This window comes from Xenopus laevis, chromosome 4L (genome assembly GCF_017654675.1).
Source record: "Xenopus laevis strain J_2021 chromosome 4L, Xenopus_laevis_v10.1, whole genome shotgun sequence".
In the NCBI taxonomy this organism is placed as follows: domain Eukaryota; kingdom Metazoa; phylum Chordata; class Amphibia; order Anura; family Pipidae; genus Xenopus; species Xenopus laevis.
In genome coordinates this window covers 145,352,457-145,365,677 of record NC_054377.1, presented here as the reverse complement: position 1 = coordinate 145,365,677, position 13,221 = coordinate 145,352,457, and the positions used below count along the sequence as shown (strand labels likewise).

At 39.5% G+C, this 13,221-nt stretch overlaps 1 protein-coding gene across 16 annotated transcripts in view; it reads right to left on the bottom strand.

The window, feature by feature from the left end:
* Positions 1–13,221, bottom strand: part of magi1.L (membrane associated guanylate kinase, WW and PDZ domain containing 1 L homeolog) — a 314,414-nt gene that overhangs the window by 76,905 nt on the left and 224,288 nt on the right. For 15 of the 16 annotated variants that reach the window (XM_041590905.1, XM_041590911.1, XM_041590915.1 and 12 more), the window contains exon 4: positions 651–860. In XM_041590905.1, coding sequence (XP_041446839.1) covers positions 651–860 — 210 coding nt within the window. Of the gene's footprint in view, positions 1–650; positions 861–947; positions 966–13,221 lie in introns of those variants that run through there. The other variant, XM_041590912.1, reaches the window with a different exon arrangement.

Here is a 13,221-nt window from a genome sequence, read left to right as displayed (position 1 = left end):
AAATGAAGACCAATTGCAAAATTAAAGAATATCACTATCATTCTAAAAGTTAATTTAAAGGTAAAAAATGTTTTTGAATTATTTGCCTTCTTCTTATGACTCTTTACAGCTTTTAAATGGGGGTCACTGACCCCCATCCATAAACAAATGCTCTGCAAGGCTACGAATGTATTGTTATTGCTACTTTTTATTCAGGCCTCCCCTATTCATATTACAGTCTCTGATTCCAATCAAAGCAAGGTTGCTAGGGTAATTTGGGCCCTAGCAATCATATCACTGACTGGAGAGCTGCTGAATAAAACAAATACAGTGAAACCTCAATTTTACATCCCCTGACTAAGTTTTTCCTATTATGCATAATACATTTCTACGGGGTTCTTCTGTAAGTCAAAAACCACAAATAATAAAAAATGAAGACGAATTGCAAATTGTCTCAGGATATCCCTCTCTACATTCTACTAAAAGTGAATTTAAAGGTAAACAACCCTTTTAAGCATGGCAACATTGGAACCTTTACAGCCCTTCTAGAGAAAGAGATGGTGTAGCCAAGAGGCAGATGCTTCTACAGCAACTCACTAAAAAAAAAAAAGTTAAATTCAGTAATTAACAAATATCAACAATTTTTTTTTTTTTTTAACAAATTTTTTTACCTGTAAAGCTACTGCTCATTTCAGGAGCGTCATCATCAAACTCATAGTGGTCGGTGGGCACTACGCCTGCATTTTGCATATCATTGTAAGACTTTGTTCTCTTGGGAGTCGACTGCTTGGAGCCGGCCAGAGGATTTTGCAGAGCATCCCTGGAAATCACTTTCCCACTGGTGGGCTGGCTCGGAGGCTTGGGCGTCCCATAATAGTTGCCTAGGCGACAGAAGCAGAATTTGCATGTTAAAAAAAAATACATTTTTTTTTTATTAAATGACATTTTGCCTTCTTTTGTTTTTCTACCTTGGTTCTATGGGTTGGGCAAGGGCACATTCATGGCTAGATGTGAGCAGAGGAGGAAGAGAAATACATTGGAGTCCTTTGTGGGGCTCTGCCTTTCCCCGAGTCGCATTTATTAGGGGCATTGAGCGGCGCATTGTTACTCGCCATTCATAGTGGGGACGTGAAACAAAGGGCTGCTCAGCTGAATAGCAAAGCCCCATCTCACTGCATTTGAATTTCAATTAGCAAAGCCTCATCCGAGCGTGTTCCAGCACAATGTCAGACTCAAGCAACACAACATAGAAAATTCATTACCTCCTTTAGCCCCGAGCAGCCGTGAAAGGGAAAAGAGCGGCCCCCCATTATTAAGCCGGGTTCATATTGGGCGGTGCGGGGGTATTGGAGGGGGCTGCTGCCCGTATAAGATCACTCAATAAAAAAACAGAGGCAGCTGCTGCTGGAAAAGTTTAGAAAAACTTAATTAAAAAAAGTGAATATCTGTGAATTTTGTGTTTTCTGCTTATTTTTAAAGATTCCAGGCCAAGTCGTTGCTTTCTGGCGCCCTAAAATTAACACTGAAACAAACAGCGCCCATCTGTTACTGTGAGCCGCCGCCAGCAAGTTCTGCGCAGAGATTTAAAGGGGAAGTTGGCCTGTAAAGTTTTCTTGTTGCTTATTCAAATCAATGCAAGGTTGCTAGGGGAATTTGGGCCCTAGCAACCAGATCGCTGACTGGAGAGATGCTGAATAAAACCTAAATAACCACAAATAATGAAAAAAATGAAGACCAATTGTCTCAGAACATCACTCATGCTAAAACCTAAATCGTTTTTGAATTATTTGCCTTCTTCTTATGACTCTTTTCCAGCTTTTAAATGGGGGTCACTGACCCCCAACTATAAACAAATGCTCTGTGCATATTTGCAGGTGAACAGATCTACAACTGCAAACTAGCTTATACGCTAGTGTTTGCAGCTTTGCAAAAGATATTAATGGGATGGCTCACCTTTGAGTTAACTTTTAGTACTTTTTAGAGCAGGGGGGTCCCCAACCTTTTTTACCCGTGAGCCACATTCAGATGTAAAAAGAGTTGGGGAGCAACACAAGCATGAAAAAGTGCTGTGATTGGATATTGATTTCCCATGGGGACGTGCAGTTTATAGGAGGCGGACTAATGCTAAGCAACTTTTCAATTGGTCTTCACTTTTTCTTTTCTATAATTTTCTAAATATTTGCCTTCTGTTTCCAGCTTTCAAATGGGGGTCACTGACCCCATCTAAAAAACAAATGCTCTGTAAGGCTACAAATATATTGTTATTGCTACTTTTTATTACTCATCTTTCTATTCAGGCCTCTCCTATTCATATTCCAGTCTCTTCTTCAAATCAGTGCATGGTTGCTAGGGTAATTTGGACCCCAGCAACTAGATTCCAGAAACTACAAACTAGAAAGTTAAATAACCACAAATAATAAAACACAAAAAGCTATTGCAAATTGTCTCAAAATATCCCTCTCTACATCAGTGATCCCCAACCAGTCACTCGTGAGTAACATGTTGCTCCCCAACCCCTTGGATGTTGCTCCCAGTGGCCTCAAAGCAGGTGCTTATTTTTCAATTCCTGACTTAAAGGCAAGTTTTATTTGCATAAAAACCAGGTGAACTGCCAAACAGTGGGGCTCATTAGTGGTGCTTGCGAAGCAAAGCATCACTACTGTTATCTTGCAAACTTATTTTTATTCTTCTTCCGTATGAAAGTTTGGCGCGTAACTAGTCCCGCACCGTTTGTCCTAGACCCATGAATGAGGTGTCAAATCGTGCGGCTTAATCGGGAATGGGGTGGTATGACTTTTCTAAGGGGTGGGTGGTTAATTGCCCCTTGCGGGGGCAATTAACCACCCCGAAAAGTCCCATCGATTAACATTGAGGCCAACTTTTGACGGATTCTAGCGCAGAGAGGGAATCTTGTAGAAACGTTAAATTTACCACATTTGAAGAGGTTTGCGACCTGTGTCAGATGATACCCCACACGAGGGTATAAGTTTTACCCCCGGGGCAGGAGAGGTCCCCAAATTTGCCCCATTGACTTATAATGGGGAATTTATTGAATAATTAGTTTGTCGCAGACCCATGAATGAGGTGTCAAACCGTTCAGCTTATTCGGGAATGGGGTGTTGTGACTTTTCTGTCCTATTTTGGGGACCCAAAAAAGTGAGCGGAGCCGCAAACAACCAATCAGATTTTCCCTATTGACTTAAATGAGAAAATGTAAACAGCTGTAATTCTCACAGTAATAAAGCCAGAGCTCCCAAACTTGGCACCGTGGGTCACTGGGTGACTGCGGCCAAAATTTACAAAAAGTGGGCGGAGTCTACAACAGCCAATCAAATTTCAGCCATTCAATTAAATAGGAAAATGTTAAACTGCTGCCGCTCTTAGACGGTTAATGGCAGGGTGCTCAAACTTGGCACAGTTGGTCACTGGGGGACTGGGATTAAAATTAAGAAAAGTGGGTGGAGCCAAAACCAACCAATCAGATTTCTTTGATTGGTTTTAATGGGAAAAATTAAGAAGGCTGCCATTCTCTCAGTATTGATGTCAGGGACCTTGAATATCACAAATGTGGTCGCTGGGGGTTTCCACTTCAAGTTTAGAAAAAGTGGGCGGAGCCACCAACAACCAATCAAATTTCATTCATTGATTTTCAATAGAAAAAAATAGAAATGCTGCCATTTTTACACAATAAATGACAGCATTCCCAAACTTTGGTATGTTAGTCACTGAGTGACTGTGGTTCACAATTAGGAAAAAAAGGGGCGGGGCAACAACAGCCAATCAGATTTCAGCCTTTGACCTTAATGAAAAATGATAAACTGCTGCTATTATCACGGTTTAAATGCTAGGTGTACCAAACTTGGCTCAATTACTCACTGGGTGACTGCGGTCAAAATTTAGGAAAAGTGGGTGGAGCCATAAACAGCCAATCCGTTTTCACCTATTGACTTCAATGTAAAATTTTTGATTACCGCCGTTCTCACAGTTTTAAAACCGGAGGCCCCAAACTTGGCACTGACCATGACTAGGTAACTGGGGTTAAAATTCAGAAAAATGGGCGGAGCTTAAGACAGCCAATCAAATTTTACCTAACGCTATTCAATGGGAATATTTAAATTCCTGTCATTCTTACACTGTTAATGTAAGAGTGCTCAAACTTGGTCCATTTGGTGACTTGGATGCAAATTTTTAAAAGTGGGCGGAGCCAAAAATAGCCAGTTTGTTTGGATTGATTTCAATGGTAAAATTTGGTTGGCTTTAAATTTCACCGGTTTAATCCGGATTCTACCGACTTTGTGTACTCTCTAGGCACCAGGGGCGACTGGGCAAGACACCCAACATATATGGGGGGCCTGAGTTTTGCCACGGCAAGCACCACTCACATTTTCTTCAGGAAATGTACCTCTCTAGTTATATTTATAAAGCCGGATAAGAGTCGTGTACTTAATGTGCAAACAGAATTCAGATTTTTTTTTTCACACTGCGAATACCCAAAAGGCTTTTTAAATATTGAAAAAATGCAAATTGCGAATGATCTGTGTTTGCGTTAAGCCACAACCTTGGTGGCGGAGAAAATATTCACAAAACAGTTTTGCAAATTTCGAATTTCAGTTACGGTCAACTCTACGGTCGCACACAACCACCTCGCACAGTGACCGCACTCACGCAAACACCCGTCTCATTTGTGGAAGTTTATTCACAATGCAAATTCGTAAAAACCGGAAAGACGGGGGCAGCAGAGCAATATTTTGGCGTTCAGGAAAAAGCACGGGCAATACAACCATTTGCGAATAAATATGCGCTGCGCACAATTTATAAATGACCCCCAGAGCCTCCTGTTGGCTGCAAGTCAAATACCCAATCACAGAACCTTATTTGGAAGCCCCGGGAACTTTTTGCATGCTTGTGTTGCTCTCCAGCATTATTATATACTTGAGTGTGGCTCATGGGTCAAAAAGGTTGGGGACCCCTGCTCTACATCATTCTATCTTTTTTTCAAAATGAATCAGTTAATAGTGCTGCTCCAGCAGAATTCTGCACTGGAATCCATTTCTCAAAAGAGCAAACAGATTTTTTTATATTCAATTTTAAAATCTGACATGGGGCTAGACATTTTGTCAATTTCCCAGCTGCCCCAAGTCATGTGACTTGTGCTCTGATAAACTTCAGTCACTCTTTACTGCTGTACTGCAAGTTGGAGTGATATCACCCCCTTCCCCCCCCCCAGCAGCCAAACAAAAGAACAATGGGAAGGTAACCAGATAGCAGCTCCCTAACACAAGATAACAGCTGCCTGGTAGATCTAAGAACAACACTCAATAGTAAAAACCCATGTCTCACTGAGACACATTCAGTTACATTGAGAAGGAAAAACAGCAGCCTGCCAGAAAGCATTTCTCTCCTAAAGTGCAGGCACAAGTCACATGACCTAGGGTAACTGGGAAATTGACAAAATGTCTAGCCCCATGTCAGATTTCAAAATTGAATATAAAAAAAATCTCTTTGCTCTTTTGAGAAATGGATTCCAGTGCAGAATTCTGCTGGAGCAGCACTATTAACTGATTAATTTTGGAAAAAATGTTTTTTCCCATGACAGTATCCCTTTAAATAAAACACTTTTCACAACAGTAAATCTGCATTGACGTGCTCTCCTCTCTTCTAATGATAATTCTGACATTGGATGTGCGGTACATACTTTATGAGAGGTTTGAAGCATTTATCATAAGCAACCTTTGGCAGTGCGCTTGATTCAACGACCTTATATTGAAACCTGGAGATTGAGGGATGTTTAGTCACGAGTAAACTTCGGACGACTTCGGAAATCAAAGCAACCCGAGGACTGTTTAAATTCAACAACCGAGAACTGCAGAGCAAAGTGTTACATTTCAAAGACACTTTTACACAAAGCGAACATATGTTTAGTAGCACTAGGATCTGAGCAGGAGCTGCCATACATCTTGGTTTAATTTTTCACGGCTTCTCCCTTTTGTGAAAAATACTTACACTATGGGGCATATTTATCAAGGGTCAAAGTGAATTCGAGGGAATTTTCGAAGTAAAAAAATTTGAAATTCTAAGTAATTTTTCTGGATACTTTGACCATCGAATAGGATACTACGACTTATATTCGAAGTAAAATCATTTGAATATTCGATCATCGAAGTACTGTCTTTTTTTAAAAAACTTTGACTTCAATACTTCGCCAAATTAAACCTGCAGAAGTGCAATGTTAGCCTATGGGGACCTTTTACAGCATTTTTCTACGTTTCTTGAAGTCGAAGAAAAATCGTTTGATCGATGGATGAAATAATTCGAATAGTTCAATTCGAAGGATTTTATCGTTTACTTCAACCGCAAATGGCCAAATTCGATGTAAAAAAAACTTCAACTTTGATATTCGAAGTCAAAGTATTCCAATTCGATAGTCGAATTTTGAAGCTTTTTCTACTTCAAAATTGGACCCTTGATAAATCTGCCCCTATGTATCAGGACTCAAATATGGGTCTCCATGATCCTCGGTTATACAGTAAACGCATAGCTACATTTTGAACTCTTTTCCAAAAACACATAACATGCCCTTCCATGGAGAGGAGGTCCTGGACGGGAACAGGTGTTAGTATCCCTTTAAATCCAGGTTCATCACTAAGGGATGGCAGAGAAAGACTTGTACAGGTATAGGATCCGGAAACCCGTTATCCAGAAAGCTTCAAATTACGGAAAGGTCATCTCCCATAGACTGCATTTTATCCAAATAATACCTTGTACTTGATCCCAACTAAGATATAATTAATCCTTATTGGAAGCAAAACCAGACTATTGGGTTTATTTAATGTTTACATAATTTTATAGTAGACTTAAGGTATGAAGATCCAAATTACAGAAAGATCTGTTATTCGGAAAACTCCAGGTCCTGAGCATTCTGGATAGTAGGTCCCATACCTGCAATAGATGTTCCTGAAATTCAACTTCGAGCAACTAGCAACAGCCCAATCTCAAATGAATGGGAAGTGGCTGAAGGTGGGAGGACTGAGGTCCAAACACACCTAACAAGTCTCCCACTAACTCCCATGTTTTGTCCACTAGAGGTTCAGATAAGTCTAAAACATAAATGAGTAGAAGTTGAACTTTGGAATGGAAGTATCCCATCAGTACAGGTATGGGACCCGTTTTCTGGAAACCCATTATCCAGAAAGCTCTGAATTACAGGATGGCCGTCTCCGAACGACTCCATTTTAATCAAATAATTGACATATATAAAAATGATTTCCTTTTTCTCTGTTATAATAAAACAGATCCATGAACATTATTCCAACAAAGATATATAATTAATCCTTCTTAGAGGCAAAACAATCATATTGGGTTTATTTAATGTTTTTTTAACAAACTTAAGGTATAAAGAAAATTAAATAACAACCCCTTATCTGGAAAACCCAAGGTTCCGAGCATTCTGCATAACAGGTCCAATATCTGTACCAAGATCTGCCCTAGAACCCTCCTGTTAGTTCTACATTCAGAGCACAAACATCTAAAAAAAAAAAAACGTCTTTTCTGAGTATATTCGTGGAACAACATTATTTTATTAAAATTCAGAGAGACGCAGGCTGAAAAAACACACACAAAATACTCAATAGCTCGATGCTCTTTCTCAAAGGTCACGCTAAGCTGAAACGTCTGGAGATGTTTAATATCAAGCTGTATCTTGGCAAATAAAGACTTGCCATCAATTCCTTCTCATTGTGAGAAATAAATATATTGTGTGTCTTCCTGCAGGTAAATAAAGGTGTTATCCCCCAAACGGACAGATATCAGCTGCCAACAGATTAAAGGGCATGTAAATGGAAAAAAAATAAAATCACATTTTAACTTTCTTTAATGAAAAAGAAGCCTATCTCCAATATACTTTAATTAAAAAATGTGTACCATTTTTATAAGAAACCTGACTGTATGCAGTGAAATCCTCCCTTCATTTACTGCTGTGGATAGGAATAGTCAGACGGTCCCTAACTGCTCTGCAGGGAAACAATCATACTTATGTACAGCAGGGGGAGCCCCTGCCTTACTTCTCAGCCATGCAGAACTCAAGCAGCTTTGTTTGTTTCCTTGTAGAACAGTCGGCGCCTGTGTAGAGATTTGTATTGGATTTTATTTTTGCCTTTACATTCCCTTTACTCTTTCCAACTCCAGCTGCAGGGACAAAGATAATGGGGCCAGATTTAAACAGATAAACTGGGATTCTATTTGGAGGATTATTTTGCTGCAGCCACTGGTTCTGCAGAGTTGGAGAAAATATTTATTAAACAATACAAAAACTATAAAATCCACATTAGATTACATGACAACACAGGAGCCAGTACAGTCTGTATATTCTGATTATTAATCAGTCTTGCTGTATCGGCTTCTGGCAGATATTATTTGACTTGTGCTGTTTTGATAATTTATGATGATCCCTAAGCAGCCCAGACCACACTGAGCATGTGCACAGTCTTAGTCTTGCAAAGATGTATAACAAAGTCACAAGATGGTGACCCCCTGTGGCCAACTTTGAAAGCATAAATCATTTGTTTGATTAGGCTTGTGGTGCAGTAAGTTCATGTTTATGTTTAGTATACAAAATACAGCATTTCTAGCCTTATTCTATATTAGACTTTACATGCCCTTTAAAGGGCATGTAAAGTCTAAAATAGAATGAGGCTAGAAATGTTGTATGTTGTATACTAAATATAAACATGAACTTACTGCACCACAAGCCTAATCAAACAAATAATTTATGCTTTCAAAGTTGGCCACAGGGGGTCACCATCTTGTAACTTTGTTATACATCTTTACAAGACTAAGACTGTGCACATGCTCAGTGTGGTCTGGGCTGCTTAGGGATCGTCATAAACAAAGCGGCTTCTTGAGTTCTGCCTGGCTGGGAAGTAAGGCGGGGGCTACCCCTGCTGTTCATTAGTATGATTGTTTCCCTGCAGAGCAGTTAGGGACCATCTGACAATTCCTATCCACAGCAGTAAATGAAGGGAGAATTTCACTGCATACAGTCAGGTTTCTTATAAAAATGGTACACATTTTTTTAATTAAAGTATATTGGAGATAGGTTTTTTTTTTCATTAAAGGATTTTATTTTTTTGCCTTTACATGCCCTTTAAGGCAAGCTCTGCATAATCCCAAACTTGTTTACGTGCCAAGATGGGGCGCCCGATACCCATGTTTATGCACTGGCTACACAATTAGATGGTTAGGAGGGCAGGGGAATGTGGGAAGTGCAGAATGGAAAGTGAAAGTCATTGCCTGCCCCTATGCCTAAACCATAGAGGAGGGGCAGTTAATATATGATTGACAGCTGAGATGTTTAGAAAAGTTTATAACTGGAACGGATGTTTAAATAAAAATAATTTGGATTTCAAGTTTAAGTTGAAAAGGACTTTTATTATACAGCTTTTTGGCTTTGTTGCTTTCTAAAGAAAAGCAAGTCCTCTCCTTTATTTTCACTATTTGCCCACCATAGAGGTTTACTCTATGGATAACACTGGTATGGGATCTCTTATCCAGAATGCTCAGGACCTGGGTTTTTCCAGATATGGGGTTTTTCTGTAATTTGTATCTTTATGGCTAAAGTCTAAAATAAAATCATTTAAACATTCAATAAACCCAATAGGCTGGTTTTGCTTCCAATAAGGATTAATTATATCTTAGTTGGGATCAAGTACAAGCTGCTGTTTTATTATTACACAGAAAAAGGAAATATGTTCTAAATTCTGAATTATAATTCAAATTGAGTCAATGGGTGCTCACCTTCTCCAAATTTGGATAATGGGTTTCCACAGTATTAAAGCACCTACTTGTTCATACAACAGCTATGCACACATTTTGGGGCTGCTGGGCCTTTAAGTAAAGAGACATCAGACATTTTGGGGCTGCTGGGCCTTTAAGTAAAGAGATATCAGACATTTTGGGGTTGCTGGGCCTTTAAGTAAAGAGACATCAGACATTTTGGGGCTGCTGGGCCTTTAAGTAAAGAGACATCAGAACATTGACTTTGCGAGGGACCTCGACATTCTAGAAATGTGGGCAACGAGAGAGCAAGTTACAAATGTGGAGATGCCTGGGGGTACGTCTAGTATCTAAGCAACCAGGCGCAGACCCAAGAGAGAGCAGCTGGAGAGGACATTGATTCAGACCAAAGAAGGAAATAAAACCATAGAATTTACATTTCCAACAATCAATATGCATTAGTTTATGCAGATGTACCCCATCGGAATTTGTCTATTCTGGGCTATGGCTGCATAATTGTACCGCTAAATTAAATAAGGAAACATAATCCGGAGACATGCTAAACGGAGAGAGACTGATAAAGCTCAATGTTACTTGTTACAGTAATCAGAACAGAGATCAGGGGCTTGTCATGAAACATTGTGTACTAGATGCCCATGTAGTGCAAAGAGACGCTATACATTAGCCACTACAGGTAGAGCTTCTCCATCAGAAATGGAATATAATTGCCACAAACGTTTACTAAACACAGAGCCTTTCTTAAAGTATACCTGCCACTCAAATCTGTATAATAAAAGTCCTTTTCAAATCAAACATGAAATCCAAATTTGTTTTTTTTTATTAATCATTCATAGCTGTTGTAAACTCATTTTAAAATCTCAGCTGTCAATCAAATATTGTCTGCCCCTCCTCTATGCCTTAGGCAATTACTTTCACTTTCACTTTCCATTCAGCACTTCCTACATGTCACTGCTCTCCCCACATTCCCCCCGTTCTCTTCACCATTTAATTGTGTAACCAGGACATGGGGATGGACATCGGGTCCCCTATTCTGGTGCACAAACAAGATTCTGAGATGATAAGACTTGTCTTAATAACAGTGTCCACAAAATGGCTCCTTATTGCTTGTTATAATTATGAGTTCCCAGACTGAAGGAAACAAGATTCAAATAATTTATTCAGTGTAATTAAAGTTTATTTTGCTTAACAAACGTGATAAAATCGGATTTGTAATAATTTTTTCGGGGTGACAGGTCCCCTTTAAAGCTCACATCTACACTATCATAAGAATTAAAACAGGCCAACAACCGGGAACACAATGGGGCATATTCACTAATCTGCGGAAATTCGCCAGCGACGGCTTCACTCACATCGCCTATATATCACCTACAATTATTACCTATCAGTGAGCTTACAATCTAAGGTCCCTATCACATTCCCACCAGTACCTGCCCCAGTGAAGTTTACAATCTAAGGTCAAATTATTTTTTGACGTGCAACACCATACAAGTCTATGGGCGTCATTTCCATGGCGAAACAAGGAGAAAAAAAATTTGCCCATCCCTACCCAGCACTACTAAAACTGATGAGTTTGCTTCAGAAACACTACTATAGTTCATATAAAGAAGCTGCTGTGTAGCAATGGTGGGAATTGTAAAAAGTCTATATGGCACAGGTTAAATAGTGGATAACAGATAACACCATTATGTTCTACAGAGCTTATCTGCTGTGTAACCTGAGTCTTTTCTCCTTTGAATGGCTGCCCCCATTGCTACACAACAGCTTATTTATAGAAATAATAGTAGAGTTTCTGAAGCAATCACAGCAGTTATATTTTTATTACTTTCATTTTTTGTTGTTATTGTTCCTTTAATCCCCCACAGATGCAAAGAAGCAGGTAGGGAAAAACAGTTAGACACAGGCCGACAGGTTACAGCCCAGACAGAGATACAGACAGGCATGGAACAGAAGAGATGAATAAAGACAGACAAGGAACAGTCAGACAGTAGCAGCAGCACTCAAGCAGCAGAGGCAAAGTGAATAGACAGAGAGGTTTCCAGCGAAAGGGCACAGAGATGGGCAGTAGGGTAACAGCAAGGGAATAATCCCAAACAACCAGTTAACATTTAAAAGAAATATTAAAGAGAAAATGTTAAGACGTCAGAAAAGCATTAATAAAGTTCATGAAATCCAGTAAACCTTTATATCTCCCCGTACTTAGCATAGCTATGCTGGTAACATTTTTTTAGTGTCTTGCTATATAAGCTATGCACAAACTGTTCCTGCTGAATTGTGCTTAGTACAGGGAATACCTATGCTGCCATAGTTTAATGGGATCTCTCTGTACAGACTATGAGCAAACTTAGGGACTGTTCCTACTGAATTGTGCTTAGTACAGGGAATACCTATGCTGCCATAGTTTTATGGGATCTCTCTGTACAGACTATGAGCAAACTTAGGGGACTGTTCCTGCTGAATTGTGCTTAGTACAGAGGAATACCCAATACCTCCAAACATTTTGGAAGTAAAAAGAGGGACAAAATTTGTTTTCGCACGTAGCGCAGCAGGGTTTTTTGACCATGCCCTTTCTGTGGCCACACCCCCTAATTACCATGTTAATTTTACAAAATTTGGCAGGTTATGAAAGTTTGAAAATATTTCTCCTTATCTAAACTGTTTTTTTGTGTCTCAAAATTGTTACAAAGTATCTTATTTGCACCTGTTACCTGTTCTGTGCTCTCTGCTAAAAGCCAATTAAGTTAGAAACTTACGTTTCTTTTTCTGGCTGTTCAGAGCAGAGAAAATAGGGACTTTACAGTACAAATGAGGGACTGCAGGTTGAGCTGTCAAAAGAGGGACTGTCCCTCCGAAAAAGGGACAGTTGGGAGGTATGGAATACCTATACTGCCATAGTTTTATGGGATCTCTCTGTACAGGCTATAAGCAAACTTAAGGCTGTTCCAGCTAAATTGGGTTTAGTTAAATTGGGCTTAGATCAAAGGAAATAGCTGTGCTGATATAGTTGTATTGCATCAGTCTGTTGTATAGTATGAGTTGAGTTGAATATAACATTCTAGTTATAGGAAGGATCATAGCAGGTGGCATAGCAGGACTAACCATCCCTAATTTGAAGTGCTGCACTGCTGCCTGGAGAGCTCTGTGGTCAATTTGTTTTGAAGAGTGAGATGAGAACGATTGACTGAAGCAGAGCAAAGCACGTAGGAGAAGTTGTGTGTGATATGTAAATATTTGTGAGAAAGTGACAGATTGTACAGAGCAATTAAACTGAAGACATTAAAATCCAGAAGAACTATGATGTACATCAGATAACTAAGGTGTCTTGCTTAATTTAGCGACCAGGAGCTATGGATATGAAGGAAGATGTCCAAGTCCGACTCCCAATTAATAATCAACTCAGCAAATTCGGGGAGTTTGAAAATGGTTTAATTAACTCATAAGCGAGTCTTTCAT